Source organism: Puntigrus tetrazona, chromosome 25 (genome assembly GCF_018831695.1).
Source record: "Puntigrus tetrazona isolate hp1 chromosome 25, ASM1883169v1, whole genome shotgun sequence".
NCBI classification, from domain to species: Eukaryota; Metazoa; Chordata; class Actinopteri; order Cypriniformes; family Cyprinidae; genus Puntigrus; species Puntigrus tetrazona.
This window is the reverse complement of record NC_056723.1, coordinates 756,775-772,584: the sequence shown is the minus strand read 5'-3', so window position 1 is coordinate 772,584 and position 15,810 is coordinate 756,775. Positions and strand designations below refer to the sequence as shown.

Here is a 15,810-nt window from a genome sequence, read left to right as displayed (position 1 = left end):
TATTCTCTTGTCTTGTCTTCGTGAGATATTCACAATGGGCTTCTAAGCTAGCTTCTCACACGAAGGCTCGTCCACGAGAACGCTGATTAACAATTCTTAGTGACCATTACTTCGTATCGCTTGGCCATCGAGTATAGTTTGGGCTCCTCCTTTTAATGTTATAGTAGTTTGGAAAAGGATATGATGAGTTCAGCTCTAAAGCAATGGCTTGTGCTGCGTTCAAGAGAGCCAAAACCAGATTGATTGTTTGAATTTGTCAGGGTTTTAAAGCTGATAGCCTACTTTTTGTTACAAGTTAACATCATTACTCCCGATCCTTCAGAAACCATTATAATATACTGATCTGCTGCTCAAAACCATTTTTATCAGGTCGGAGTAGAATTTTTTCAGCTTTTTCTGACGAATAGAAAGTACGGAAGAGCAGCATTTAGTAACATTATAAATGTCTTTATCATCCCGGCTAAATAAAAGTATTCATTCCTATCATTTTTTCGGCTAATTAATATTTTTGATTGGATTTGTGGATTCTGGAGGCCCGGTGAAGGTGAAACGATCGACGTACGGCATGGACGCACCTTTACCTCAATTGCTTGGCGATCACAGCAACAACTCATTCGTGAAAATCAGATCCCGGGCCGCCGTTACAGTACTAGACGTCTCGCTGGAAACACACGCAGATTAGCAGGAGAAGTGACAAGCGATCCACACCAAGAAGCGAGCTGCCAGGAACCGCAGCCAAGCCGGAGAGACGCGGCCAACAAATTCTCCAACGTTTACAAGACTTCAGTCTTTTTCTCTAACTGCCTGAGACGAGGACAGGTTGAAGGTTCTGCTGAGCTGGGTCAGGCACACAATAGTGTCTATTGTACCTCCAGACATAAAGTTACAAGCACAATTATGATTTGACTTCATTTATAAGCAGCTTTATTGTGATGCTACCATTCTGTCCCAATAAGCCGACTCTATTAAGTTCATGTTTTAATGCATAGTTATGCTACACTGTTAAAAATGAAATGATGTGATTCTTTATGTTGTCAATGAAAACTCTTTAACATACTTTGGTTCAAATTTCTATATGGTAGAGTAAAACACTTTCTTTAGCCTGTCAACATCAACAGCTCTGTTTTCATCAAGCCATTCTAGTCCATGTTCCTTTAAATGCTAATGAGCTCTGCTGGCCCCGCCCATCTCTTTTGTCATGTGATGAGCAGACTGTAAACTTCAGCTGTGAAACTGGCTAACTAGCATGCTACTAGGACTTCAATCGCTTACTCTGAGACATCTACTGATGACAGCGCACGCAGGGCGGAGCTAAGGCATTGTCAATCATTTATCGTGGGAGGAGCCTGTGCAGAACTACAGATTCTGCCAGGAATCTCAGAACAGCCTAATTTTGAAGGGTTTTTTAAATAGGGATTTATATAAATAGGGAAAAAAACAGTTTGGTCATCGTATGATTACTAGTACATTACAAAAGTTGACCGGGCAATTTAAGCAAGAAGATGCCAGGGATGCCAGGATCAACAACAAAATTCTCAGATGAGAAGAGGACAAGAAAGCAAGTTAGATACACAATAGCGTTTATTGCCCCTCTAGGCATAAACCGTTATTGGAAGAGGAACCCAGTACAAGCACCATTGTGAATCTGATTTCATTTACAAGCATCTTTATTGAGATACTGCCATACTGTCTCAATAAACTGACTCTGTTAAAGGATTAGGTCACTTCCACAATTGAAATTTCTTGATAATTTACTCACTCTCATGTCATTCAGTGCTTTGATACAACCTGTGTTGCTAAAAGCGCTATATAAATAAAAATGATTGATTGATTCAAGATGTCTTTATTTTTCATTCGATGAAATTAAGGTTTTAATGGAAAACATTGCAGGATTTTTTCTCTTTATATAGTAGACTTCAATGGGGATCAATGGGTTGAAGATCCAGACTGCCGTTTTAGTGCTGCTTTAAAGGGCTCTACAAGATCCAAACCAAAAAATGAGGTTCTTATCTAGCAAAATAACAAAAAATGATATACCCTTTAACCACAAATGCTCTTGCCAAACCTTGCAAGACTTCATGCATGGCGTAATTATGTTGGAAACGTCACGTGTGGTTATTTCCTCCTCTGTGTGCTGCAGTTAAAAAAGGCAGTGTAGAGCGAAAAAACATCTGTATTGCCTTGCTTTACTTTTTTTTGACGGTCTTTGCATGCTCTCTTTGCAAACACTGGGTTCCCTTGAGAGCTCAATCTAGTGCAAGATGAGCATTTGTGGTTAAAAAGTATTTATTATTATAAAATAACCACTTGTTTCGCTAGACATTGGCTGGGTGTCCTTTGAAGCTGCAGTCTGGACCTTCGACTTGTTGTTCCCCATTGAAGTCGACTACATGGTGAAAAATCCTTCAATGACTTCCTCAAAAACCTCAAAACAGACATAAATCTCATGGGGAGCGAGATTCAGGAGGGAACTAAACATCTTGGATGATCATGATTATTTACGGGCTTATCGTCTTTGTGTGGATTGTGAACTTGATTCCTTTCCAATGTTTTGAGGAATTTTGATTCAGGAGGGAACTAATCCTTTAACAAGTAAGTAACATGTCTGCCTCTTTTGTTCTGATCAACCGAGGAAAGAAGCATTACAACACATTGCATTACAAATGCTGATTAAATCTAATGATCACTTAGCTTCTTTCACTTCAAACCATGCAAATGATTCTTATTGTTATATTTCGTTCTCAAACCGTTGTGTATTAGCGTTATCTGTAGACTACGGGTGAATCTCCAGCTGTCAAAAACAACTGCGTCATCTGTTTTTGCAAAGACTCTCTTCTGTTGTGAACGGAACTAAGGTAAGGTGATAGTTTTGAAGACAGGTTGTACCCTCAAAAGTTGGTTTTGAGGCCAAAAAAATCTTACGGACGGCTGCTTTAAGCAAGTTAAGAAACCTGATTGGGATGTTGGTATCCAAAAGAAACTCTCTAACTCTCCAACATGAATTCGAGCACCATTTTGATTCATGACTTGACTTACAAGCATCTATATTGGGATTTAACCATTCAGTCCCAATAAATGGACTCCATTAACCGACATTTTCCCGGTTGAAGTCGTAGACAGCACCCTGGTAACCTTCCCCGCAGTTCTCCTGAATTTACCAGTAAATTAAATGAGCCGAACAAGTTAAGGAGCCTGATTGTGACGCCAGGCTGGTGGTCTTCTCAACAGGGTCACCGTGTGCCCCCGACTCTCGTGCTTCTGAAACCCTCCCACAAGCATGCATTCATGCCGGCAGGGCTCTTCAAAGGAGCTTCAGGATGGCAGTCCATGAGATGACAGGAGCCGGATTGACTGGATCTCTCTCGAAACGAGGGAGGGAGGTGTTGGTATTTATAGATGGCAAGTGATGGGATGCCCTTGTTAGCGCAAGGCTCACTGAGCCGGATGACAGACAGGCCGCTGGGGTCATGTGACCACATTACTCACTCCAGTGCCCCGCAAGACAGAAGATGAACGGGAGGAGAGGGAATCGAGGACACGGAGAGGCCGAGGGAACGAGGGGGAAAAGCAATTACGCTCTGATCCTTACGCTGCTCTTCTGCTTCTCCACCAGAGCTCATGTGTTTGATGAGTACCAGCGTTTATTTACATAGCGGTCCATTTACGAGCTTAAACGGGATCAAACGAGCCGACGTTTGGAGATAAATGAGAGAGAAGAGAGACAGAGAAAGACATTCTGAACGAGCCCTCGTGAGGACCTTCCCACATTAAAGAGCTCGAGACAGGCAGGTGAGCCCGAGACCGAGAGCTGCTTTTCTTTCAACTTCTGCCACTTCAAACAGCCCCAAGAGGAGGTGACACCAGGCACTCAGCACCACAAACAAAGGTGCAGGGGCCACGAGGGGTAGAAGCCCAAGAAAAAAGACCCTTTGTGTCCCTGTTTTTGTAAAGAGTCACGCAGGAACTATTTCGCTCTGCATGATACATAACAGCGCTTCTAGACTAACGGGTCACGATCCGCTTCGCTTCTGAATGAACCGGTTGTAATGTACGAGTTCGGAGAGCAAAATAAAAACTTGAAAAGCCATGCCATCAAATTTATCTGTCAGATTACACAGGTGCCGATATGCACTTGACTTTGAATAAAACTAAAATAATTCTATAGTATGAATATACAGTAAATAAATACATATAAATACATGAAAATATTTTCTAAATATGCATGTGTGTGCTTTTACATGTACATTATATATACATATAAATATATTATGCAAACGAACGCCTTTATTTTGGAGGCAATTAATGATTGATCTTTTGACAACAGTGATATATTACACATGCATGTATATATTAAGAAAAATATATTTATAAACTATACATGACTACATGTAAATACAAGTAAAATGTATGTGTGGGCCTTTAAAAAAGGTGCTTTAATAAACCATCACGGTCACCAGAGGAATAATGCTAGAGCATTACCAGCGCTAGTCCAAACGGAGGTCTGTTTCACTAATGAGTAATGAAGCTTAACACCGACACGAACCCTTTCATGCCCTTGTGGCTTTAATCAGACGACGTGAGAACAAGCAACAAGCGCTTCGCGTACAGCACGGCCGTCCCACGGTTAATGAGAACGAGAAAGGTTTCTGCTTTCCCAGCCGCTAGCCTGATTGCGGTTGTTTTGGTTGGATTAAGGTGCTGCCCACTCGGTTAACATTTGATTTCACCCCGAAAGCCTTGTTCTAGAACAGTCCCTGTACTTAAAGGGTTAAAATGAAGGAAAAACAGACCCCCTTCTTCGGCGGCGTCTTTTGTATTGGTCTAAACCCAACACTCTCTAAAACTCCCTGACCGGTGACCCACTCACCGCCTTGTAAAGAGGTTCGAGGGTCACGGGTTCACAACAAGGTGATCCGCGGAAGGCGTTTGGTTTCAAAGGCTTGATACTTCACCTCAGATCTCAGCGGCATTGTATCAGAATATGTATTTTATATATTGTTTTCATTAATTTGAGTGACACCTTTTAAACTCCCCTATTTAGGTACACACACTATATATTTCACGAAGAACTGGATGGTTTTCTTTTACAGTCATGTGGGATTAAATAAATAGCCCTTAATGAACCTAATCTGTGTTTAGGCAGCTAATGCCACAGACAAGAAGGAAACCAGCTACGCAGGCTCACGTTACCGTCCTCATCAGCTTTGACATTTCAGTTTAACGCACGACTGACCGTCCAGACAAAAACACGGGCAGCAAAAAGCGTAGGTATCTTACCATGCCGTAGCCACATTCGGTTCCATCCGCGAGCGGCATGTGCTGCGTACGACATCCCTTGTGGTCGCCCTCCGCACTGGTGCACCAGAGACGCTTGCACTGTTTCTGCAATCCACAATAATGACTTTTAATGGTTTTTTTTACCCTTCCCAAGTACTCAAGAGTTTACAATCTAAAAATACAGTTAATCAAAGACCCCTACATGTACGTGACTTTATAACGTCAATAAATGATTGTTGAGATTTGTTGAGAAAGTGTTTCAATGGGCTCCATTGGGTTATTACATGCCTTCTGCAGAAAATCAAAGATTTCGTGCCTGGCCTTAACTTTTTATGATGGATTTATGCACTTTTTTGAGCTTTAAAATGTGAACAGCCATTCACTGCTACAATAAAGCTTGGATATGTCATTATATAATATATACCTCAAGTTGTTTTTTGTCTAAAAGAATGGCTCGAGATGATTTTCATCTTCAAATGAACTATACCTTTAAGTTGCTTGTATGGACAATGTTTTGAGATGGTTAACTAACCAAGTCTTGAGACTGCAAGAACCGAACAGGACGTTAAAGAAACAGTTGGGTCTAGTACTCGATGATGGACCAATTTACAAAGGAGCCTTGTTTTAGGATCTCTTGTTAACAGGGATGATTTCATCTACCTCATATAAAATTTCTCAATAGTCATGTAAAACTACTAAAAGCGATCGGTTTCAGCGCATGTCTCTTTAAATGATAATGAGTTACTGCTCATCCTGCCACCTCTCTTTTCTTTTTTTTAAAATTCAGTGCCATGTTATCATCAAAAACAAAGTAGTTCTGGAGAAAATGAAGACTCTTATATGCTAATGATATGCTAATCCAACGATGAATAGGGGTGGGGCCTGAGTAGTATGAGGTCAGCTTGATAGTTACGACTATTTAGGCTTTTTTGGGAGTGAATAAAAATTCTAGCACAAAATTATTCCGTCCAACGACGATATAATCATTTTGATATATGATAAGCTACTGCGTGCAAAGCACAGTAAACACAGTCATTGCTTTCAGAGGCAGAAGTCTCCAGGGAATACGGTCATGTCAGACAATTATACCGAAATACTTTGACTGCTCAGACATTTAGGAACGACAAAAACAACGTTTCAGATGCTGTGCAACGAGATCAGTCCGAAGGAAAGTCAGGATTTGCCTTCATGCAAACCCAATGATTTTTTACATCTCCTATAATTAGCATTAACCCTTTTTTTGTTGCAAAAACCACCTCAAGAGAGCTTTTTCTTTTGCAAATTAAGGGACATTTCAAATTAAGGAAAATGTTTCCATCGCTCATTTGTCATGTATCAACTCTTTCCAAAGAATGTCATTTTTCGTTATTCATTGGACACTTCTTTCCTGCTACACAGAAACTCTCACCGTTCTATGCTAGGGGGTGCTATTACACATCTCTGTACGAGTCTAGAACGTGCCAATCAAAAACACGGACCAGAAAGACACAGAAACGAGAAACAAGACATCTATTGCATAATATGACCGAATACGGTCCACATTCAGTATTTTATCGTAATATGCTCACTTTTTTGCTGAAAATGTTCAATGTTTACGATAGCATGGCTAAAGTTTTGTGGAAGTAGATTTAGATGAGATTTACCATGAACGGACAGACTTGGGAGCCGAGGCCGAACATGAGTTCACACTGCCGGTTGGCGTTGTAGAGTTGACCCGGGAGCTGGTTGGGAAGGTTATACGTCGTGCCCGAAGGCTCGTCCAGGAGACATTCACCATAACCAGTGCTAAAACGACAAAAACAGACAGACATCAACACGCTGCATCAAGGAGAACTTGAGCGCTAGCTTCAGGTAGGTGTCTTCATCCTCAGAAGCCCGGAGGAAGTATTGGTGTATTTAGCGTTTTATGCCCCGCGTATGGATTCGTTCTCTCTCAAAAAGAAAGAGTCGACTCTGAAACGTTTTTAAAACAAATCCCAAGCCGTTTCATTCTGACCTCGACACAAAACGTTAGCATATTGCTCGTCCGTTTGTTGGTCTGAATAAAAATGCTAATGTATTATTCCCCGCTTCATCGGTCAGTACAGTCATGATGAAATGAAAATGAGACCAATCGACCGACCACCGCAGACTAGCATCACTAGCATCACTAGCATCATTTACACTTAATATAAAGCGGGACAGAAAAATGAAAGCGCGTCAGTCTGTCGTTGAGGAGTCCCAAAACCAAAATATGAACCTTTCGTTACCAATAATAGAGGAACTTTATAAAACGAACTTCCAAATGAAGTTGTCAGTGCATATAAAGATTAAGTTTTGCTCTATTTACGGCAGGAATCCTAATGGTCTTAATGAAAGTAAAGAAACGGATGATTTTGACTCGTACAGTGTATTGTCGTCTGTTGCTGATGACCGCTCTGGCGCTCCAGGGTTAACAGATGAATGCAGTCTTTCTGATTTCACCCGGCGAAGGCGGCGCTGGGTGGTCTGCTTTGTTACCTGCGAGGAACTGATTGAATGGACCTCGGCCGACACAAAGGCCGCGTTTCACGCAATAAAAGACGGCGCTCTTTAACAACGCTGGGTCTCCAAGAATCAACCCAACGGTGCCAAAACCAACGTCGTGACACATACGTCCCACCACACCCTTCCTTTGAAAGGAGCTACAAAAGAGCAGGGCAGCTCATTGAAATGTTGGGCTTAGCGTCTCTGAAAGGCTCTTTCAGCACAAAATAAACCTCCTTACTCCGTCCGCCGGCTCACCTTTCTACAAGGGAGAACGGAAATGGAGGCTCAGAACAGCCATGCGATGTGATTACGGTAATTGTTGATGTTGCCGGTCCAATTTGTCCCCGGCTTTGAGACCAAACACCTGCGTCAGCTGATTCAGTCGTCTCTTTACCCCGCTCCCGCTCCACACACCCTACAAGACGCCTTTGTCTTCACACAGACACTACTCGACTCGTTTATCACGATGACAGCGCTCTCGTCTCTCCGCACCTCGCCATCAGGGTTATGAGTTCGTCAAACCAGCGAGACTGAGGCCGACAAGCTCTCAAAGAGCGGTAAGATTACGGTAAACAGAGAGCGTCAGATCTCACAGATACGCTCGAGTGAGTGTGAGCGTGTGAATTAGAAACGCAAACATAAGACGGTAGAGAAAGAGACGGCTCATCCAAAACAAGCTGGAGAACTTGTGTATATTCGTAGAAATAGCCAGCAGTGCATCGTATGGCTCCAAATCATACCATGAATTTGTAGATTTTCTACCTCAAATATATAAAAATGCATTTTTGAATAGTAGTATGCATTGCTAAGAACTTCATTTGAACAAATATAAAGGCGATTTTCGCAATATTTTGATGGTTTTTTTTGGCACCCCCAGAGTCCAGCTTTTCATTGGACATACATCAACAAAATTATTTGTTATTTTTTCACAGTTAATATTGACTCTTATGACTAGTTTTGTGCTCCGTGGTCACATATTTCAAATAATGTCAATTGTGAGTTAATTTTATAATTATTTATGAACACATGTTCATGATAGTCTGATGCTGGTTGCAGCTAAAGCAACAAAAAAAATGTATTTACTTTCAATAATTCTGTTATATAATAAATGCATTTTTTTGTATTTGAAATAAGGTAAGCTGAAATAAAATAGAATGTAAATATTGATGATTTTAGCAAACTAAAATAAATACAAGCAGGCTTGAAGAAATAAAATAAACTACAGATTTCTAAGTGTATGTTAATAAATAAATAAATGACACATAACAAAATGACTAAAACCTAAACTAAATGTAACATTAAGATTTAAATAAAAACTGAAAACACAAATATGAAAGCTAAAAGCTAAAAGCTAAATATATTTATAAATAGCAAACTAGCAAAAAAAAAAAACGAAAACTAAAAAGGATAAAAATAAAAGCTGATTCCAATTATTAATAAAACCTATACTAGAAAATTAAAATAAATAAAAATAAACGTTCTAATAAAAGCTATTTTGCTATATTAATTAGTACACTAGTATATAAATAAAACAAAAATAAATATTTACTATGCATAAAAAAGTAAAGCAAATTTGAACTGAAATAAAATAAATTTCTGAAATAAAATAAATAAAACCTATATAAATAAAGGTAATAACAAAATCACTAAAAGATAAAATAACAAAAAAAACATTTTAATGAACTCAAATCAAAACAATAACTGAAAATATGAAAATAAAAGCTAATTAAAAACATCAATAAATAATACAGTAGTAAATTAAACTGAAAACTTAATAAAAGCTAGTTCAGTATATTAATAATTAGTACACTATTATATAAATAACCCTAGAATAGCATGCCTAAACCAACTAATAACTTTCTAGAAACCATTTAAAACTAGCTGGATATTTAGGAAAGTCCGGCAGAAAACTGAAAAACATTTTAAAACAGATTTTATGAGGGTGAATAAATCCCCTTAAGATGCTATTTATATATCGTAGTAAAAGACTCACCACGATGCATGTCCATAAACCCCATAATACTTTCTAGAAAAAGCGCCGTCAGGTTTCTTTGAGTTCAGGTCAGGCTGCGCCTTTCTGGCACCGACCTGAAGTCCACACCTGGAGATCATTTGGGCGGGCTGCTAAAGTCAGTTTATTAAGGAAAATGACTCACGCGTATTATTATTATTATTATTATTATAGAAGCCTGAATGAACGTCTGACAGAGAGGCTGAGATACACAGCGTGAAAATGAAATAAAACTGCTCCAGCATGCATGCAAATCAAGTCGAATCAAAACTAGCGAAGGGGAGTTAATAATCAAACACACTCCCTTAAACCGCTTCTGAGAAGTCATTCATAGATGAAACGCTGCTTTAAAACACAGCCACTGACAATAGTGTGCAAATGAGTTGTTTTGATGAATGCGAGGGCCCCTCGGCCGGATGAAATGTGTTTTCTCTTTAATCTGCTCTCAGGAGAGCGCCGGGTCTCGAAGAGCTCTTGAGTTTTGAGAGGACCGTCAAAACACAGATGCATTGGAGCGCTTCTGGACGACTTTCAGCACTTCCCACCAGAGCGATGAGATCTAGAGTTTCAGAGGAAACCCCAACGATATGTGTCCTGAGCATCGGAGCTCTTCTAGAACAAATATAGACGTACCAACCAAAGCACTTGATATAAAAACAATAATAATAATAATAGTAATAATAAAGCAGTGATCACAAAACTTTTTACCAATATTACTTATTACAAAAGTGCTCTACATTGTATTTTTTAGTGTTGAGCGCTTTTATAATAAGTAATAATTAAAAAAATGTTTAAGTAAAAAAAAAAGATAATTAGATAAATCACATTTTAGTTTTTCCACTTTTTAACTCGGTTTCTAAACCAGTTTCAGTTTAGCGTAAATTCTGTTTTATTGACTAAGCAATAATTAATTGCATTCAAATTCAAAATAAAAGTTTTAGTCACATGATATATTTATGTGTGCTGTGTTTATTTATTATGTATATATAAATACACCGTTTTTAATGTATATACATTTATATTATTATTTAATTCCTAAACATTATATATTTTTCATATATATATATATATATATATATATATATATATATATATATATATATATATATATATATATAAAAAATATATTTAATTCCTAAACATTACATATTTTTTATCATATATATATATATATATATATATATATATATATATATATATATATATATATCTAAAATCCCGATGAATTGTTGGAGTGTGTTCGAGGCTGGATCTGCCGGAGCCGCTGGAGCTCAGACGAGATCAAAGGGTCACGTCCAGAGAAAATCTAATTATAACTGACACTTCCTGTCTTAAAGGGAAGCCCTTCAGCTGCGTCTCCCTCAATGAGCCGTCTCCCCGAGTAACGAGCGCCGAGGGGCCAAGAACGCCGGGACTAAACGACCGTCCTCTCCCGGAGAGACTCAGACAGGAAGAGCTCTGAGGAGCGTGACCCGCCGAGGACTTCACCTCAAAACTCACATTAACACACTGACACAGATCAAGCAGCTTTAAGCAGCTGACACACACAGGAGAACACACGTCTCTGAATGCCATTTACGTTCAATTGCAAAATAAAAAGTTTATGTTTACATAACATATGCGTGTGTGTGTGTGTGTGTGTGGTATGCATATTTATTATGTTTATATATAAATGCAAACACATACAGCGTTAACTGATATTGCACGTGAATATTTTCAATGTATAAACATGCCATATTGTTGTTACGTTTAAACGGCACACACACACATACGATATGTGAACATGACTTTCTTTTGGAATCGATTAATTGCGAGTAATCGCTTGACAACAGCCGTTTTAAGTAAATATCGTCTTATAACACATTTTACAATACACTGAAAAACTAAAATCTTTTATCAGTTCTTAGTAAAACTTTTATGAATCTTTTTGGTAATCAAAATATACGTAAACTTAAAAAAATTTAAAAGCGTAAATAAATAACTACTAACATAAATGAGTGCTAAAATGACTAAAATTACAACTGAAATAAAAATCATATTTATATTTATATATATATGTATATATATATATATATATATATATATATATATATATATATACACACTATAAATTTTACTTTTAACTAAAACTTAAATTAAAATAAAAATATTATATTAATTAAATATATATATATATATATATATATATATATATATATATATATATATATATATATATATATATACACTATAAATTTTACTTTTAACTAAAACTTAAATTAAAATAAAAATATTATATTAATTAAATATATATATATATATATATATATATATATATATATACACCCACTATAAATTTTACTTTTAACTAAAACTTAAATTAAAATAAAATATTATATTAATTAAATAATATATATATATATATATATATATATATATATATATATATATATATATATATATATATATATACACCCACTATAAATTTTACTTTTAACTAAAACTTAAATTAAAATAAAAATATTATATTAATTAAATATATATATATATATATATATATATATATATATATATATATATACTATAAATTTTACTTTTAACTAAACTTAAATTAAAATAAAAATATTATATTAATTAAATATATATATATATATATATATATATATATATATATATATATATATATATATATATATATATACACACACTATAAAATTTTACTTTTAACTAAAACTTAAATTAAAAATAAAAATATATATATTAATTAAATATATATATATATATATATATATATATATATATATATATATATATATATATATATATATATATATATATATATATATATATATATACAACATTTTACTTTTAACTAAAACTTAAATTAAAATAAAAATATTATATTAATTAAATATATATATATATATATATATATATATATATATATATATATATATACACCTACTATAAATTTTACTTTTAACTAAAACTTAAATAAAAATAAAAATATAATATTAATTAAGTCTTATACGAAAAAATATTTAAAATATATATTTTTAATACAACATTAAATTTCAATCCAATTGACGCACACTGCAAAAACACATGCTAAAATTACACTGGTTAAACCGACTAACACCCATCTGCAACCAACTATAAAGCACGTACAACCAGATTCCAGACTTGTACTTTCATTAAAAATGTGAAAAGGACCCTCCTTCACTGAAGGGATGTAACTGAGCACCTACTCGAGGAAATCCGTGATGTATTTGCGGCTGCACTTGGACCAGGACCAGGGGCTGGTGTCGTAGTTGAGCGTCGGGGCCATGACGTGGTACTGATGCTTGATTCCCGCCTCGCGGCACTTCGGGCTGTCGTCGTGAGGCATGTTGAACCTGGAACACACAACACACAGGTCACAGGATGCTTCTCACGCACTTCAGCTCATCTGAGTTTCTGCACTTCCAGGGATGAGCATGTGAAAAATACAAAAGTACTGCAACTCTAGCTTATTAAATAATAATGAATGAATGAATGAATGAATGAATGAATGAATGAATGAATGAATGAAAAGGTAAGTAAAAAAATCGCAAGTCTTGCTTTTTAATTTTTAATTCTGAGAAAACAGTAAAAATTGAGATTCCAATTTTTTTTTTTTAATTATACATTTATAAATTTATAAATTATTATAAGTTATTAAAAGTCATAAATGAAACATTTTGTGAGAAAAAATGTAATTTGCAAGATGTAAATTCAGAATTTCAAAACATAAATTCAGAATTTTGAGAAAACAGTAAAAATTGAAACTCCAAAATAAAAAAAAAGAGATGGAAAATTAGAATTCAGAGAAAAAGTGTCAAAATTGCCAAGTTATAAATGAGTTATAAATTAAGAATTCATAATAGATTAAAAATTACAAACTGAATTTTGAGAAAACAGTAAAAATTGAGACGAGAACACAATATTACAAAAAATTAAATACAATTTAAAAAACTATGAGATATAAATTCAGAATTCTGAGGGAAAAAAATTCAAATTGAGATGATTTCATAGAAAAAAACTCAAAATTATGTGACATAAATTCAGAAAAAGAAAAAAGGTCCGAATTGCAAGATGTAAACTTAAAAAGTCAAAATTATAAAATGTCAAAAAATGTAAAAGTCGCAGCGTTATAGGTTTCAATCAATCACTTCTATTTCTATAGCGCTTTTAACAATACCGCTTGTGTCAAAGCACTGAACAGTAATGTATTATGACCATCACTCAATATTCACTTAAAGGCATTTGATTACTGAACGCAGACGTCATTGTCTGGATCAGCTCTGTTTCAATAAAACGGACGATAATCTCTAGAAATTAAGTGTCTCCAACTAAACAAAACCCCATCCGTGAAAGACCAGAGAGCGACGTGGGGCCGGTTCTCCTCTGACCAGCGCCTCACTTCCATCGGTCCGACCGGCAACGGCGCACGAAACCTCTTTTTATGCGAGACAGGGATAAAATGTTGAAACGAAAGCTGCACTGAAGCGAAGTCCAGAATAGAAACGCGGTGATGTCAGAAACAGCTGTGAAATCAGACACACGACAGCTGCGAGGCTTCGTCCGCACGTTAAACACGTTTCACATGTTACATTCGTGAAATACTTCTGCCGTCAGAATCACTCGCTTTTCAAGAACATCTGCGGAGCTCATGAGCAAAAAAAACGTTTTTATAGACGCGCTTTGTCATTTTTTAGACCTGGCCGCGCGGAAAGAGCGGGTTCGGAGCGGCAGGACGACAAAAGATTCGGTTTTAAGTCAGACTGCGTGCTCCTCGGGTTTTAGACGGAGACGCCAGATGTTCTGCATTACGTCGAAATAAAAACATTTTCAGCTACGAAACGAATGAAAAATGAAACGTTAAAGCCTCATGGAGTTGTTTACCAGCGCTAAAGACTTGTGAATATAAACATGTAAAACATAAATTCTGAATTCTGAGAAAACAGTAAAAATTTAAAAAAAAAAAGTGTCAAAATTGCAAGATGCAACTCTAGAATTCAGAGAAAAGAAACAAAAATGCTACGTTATAAATGAGTTATAAATGAGTTATAAATGAGTTATAAATGAGTTGTAAATTAAGAATTCATAAAAAATAAAAAAATTACAAATTGAATTTTGAGAAAACTGTAAAAATCTAATCGTTTATGAATTCTTAATTTATAACTCATTTAGAACTTTGCATTTTTGTTTCTTTTCTCTGAATTCTAGAGAAAATTCAACACAATATTCCAAAAAATTCAACACAATAAAAAACTATGAGATGTAAATTCTGCATTACGTCGAAATAAAAACATTTACAGCTACGAAATGAATGAAAAATGAAACGTTAAAGCCTCATGGAGTAGTTTACCAGCGTTAAAGACTTGTGAATATAAACATATAAAACATCAATTCTGAATTCTAAGAAAACAGTAAAAATTAGAAAAAAAAAAATTGTCAAAATTGCAAGATGCAACTCTAGAATTCAGAGAAAACAGCCACGTTATAAATAAGTTATAAATTAAGAATTCATAAAAATTTTAAAATTTCAAACTGAATTTTGAGAATTTAGAATTACGTCAAAATAAAAAAAGTTTCAGCTACGAAGCAAGTGAAAAATGAAACGTTAAAGTCCGAATTGTTTACCAGCGTTAAAGACTTGTGAATATAAACATACAAAACATAAATTCTGAATTCTGAGAAAACAGTAAAAATTAAAAAAAAAAAAAGGTCAAAATTGCAAGATGCAACTCTAGAATTCAGAGAAAAGAAACAAAAAAGCTGAGTTATAAATGAGTTATAAATTAAGAATTCATAAATAATTAAAAATTACAAACTGAATTTTGAGAAAACAGTAAAAATCGAGACGAGAACACAATATTCCAAAAAATTAAATACAATAAAAAACTATGAGATGTAAATTCAGAATTACGTCAAAATAATAACATTTTTAGCTACGAAACAAATGAAAAATGAAACGTTAAAGCCCGAATGGAGTTGTTTACCAGCGTTAAAGA

General features: G+C 35.5%; 1 protein-coding gene across 1 annotated transcript in view; it reads right to left on the bottom strand.

Moving 5' to 3' along the window:
• Positions 1-15,810, bottom strand: part of LOC122331030 (A disintegrin and metalloproteinase with thrombospondin motifs 20) — a 90,363-nt gene that overhangs the window by 50,795 nt on the left and 23,758 nt on the right. Inside the window, exons 9-11 of the mRNA XM_043228457.1 lie at positions 13,024-13,170; positions 6,921-7,062; positions 5,278-5,382 (exon numbers count right to left, since the gene is read on the bottom strand). Coding sequence (XP_043084392.1) covers positions 5,278-5,382; positions 6,921-7,062; positions 13,024-13,170 — 394 coding nt within the window. The remainder of the gene's footprint in view (positions 1-5,277; positions 5,383-6,920; positions 7,063-13,023; positions 13,171-15,810) is intronic.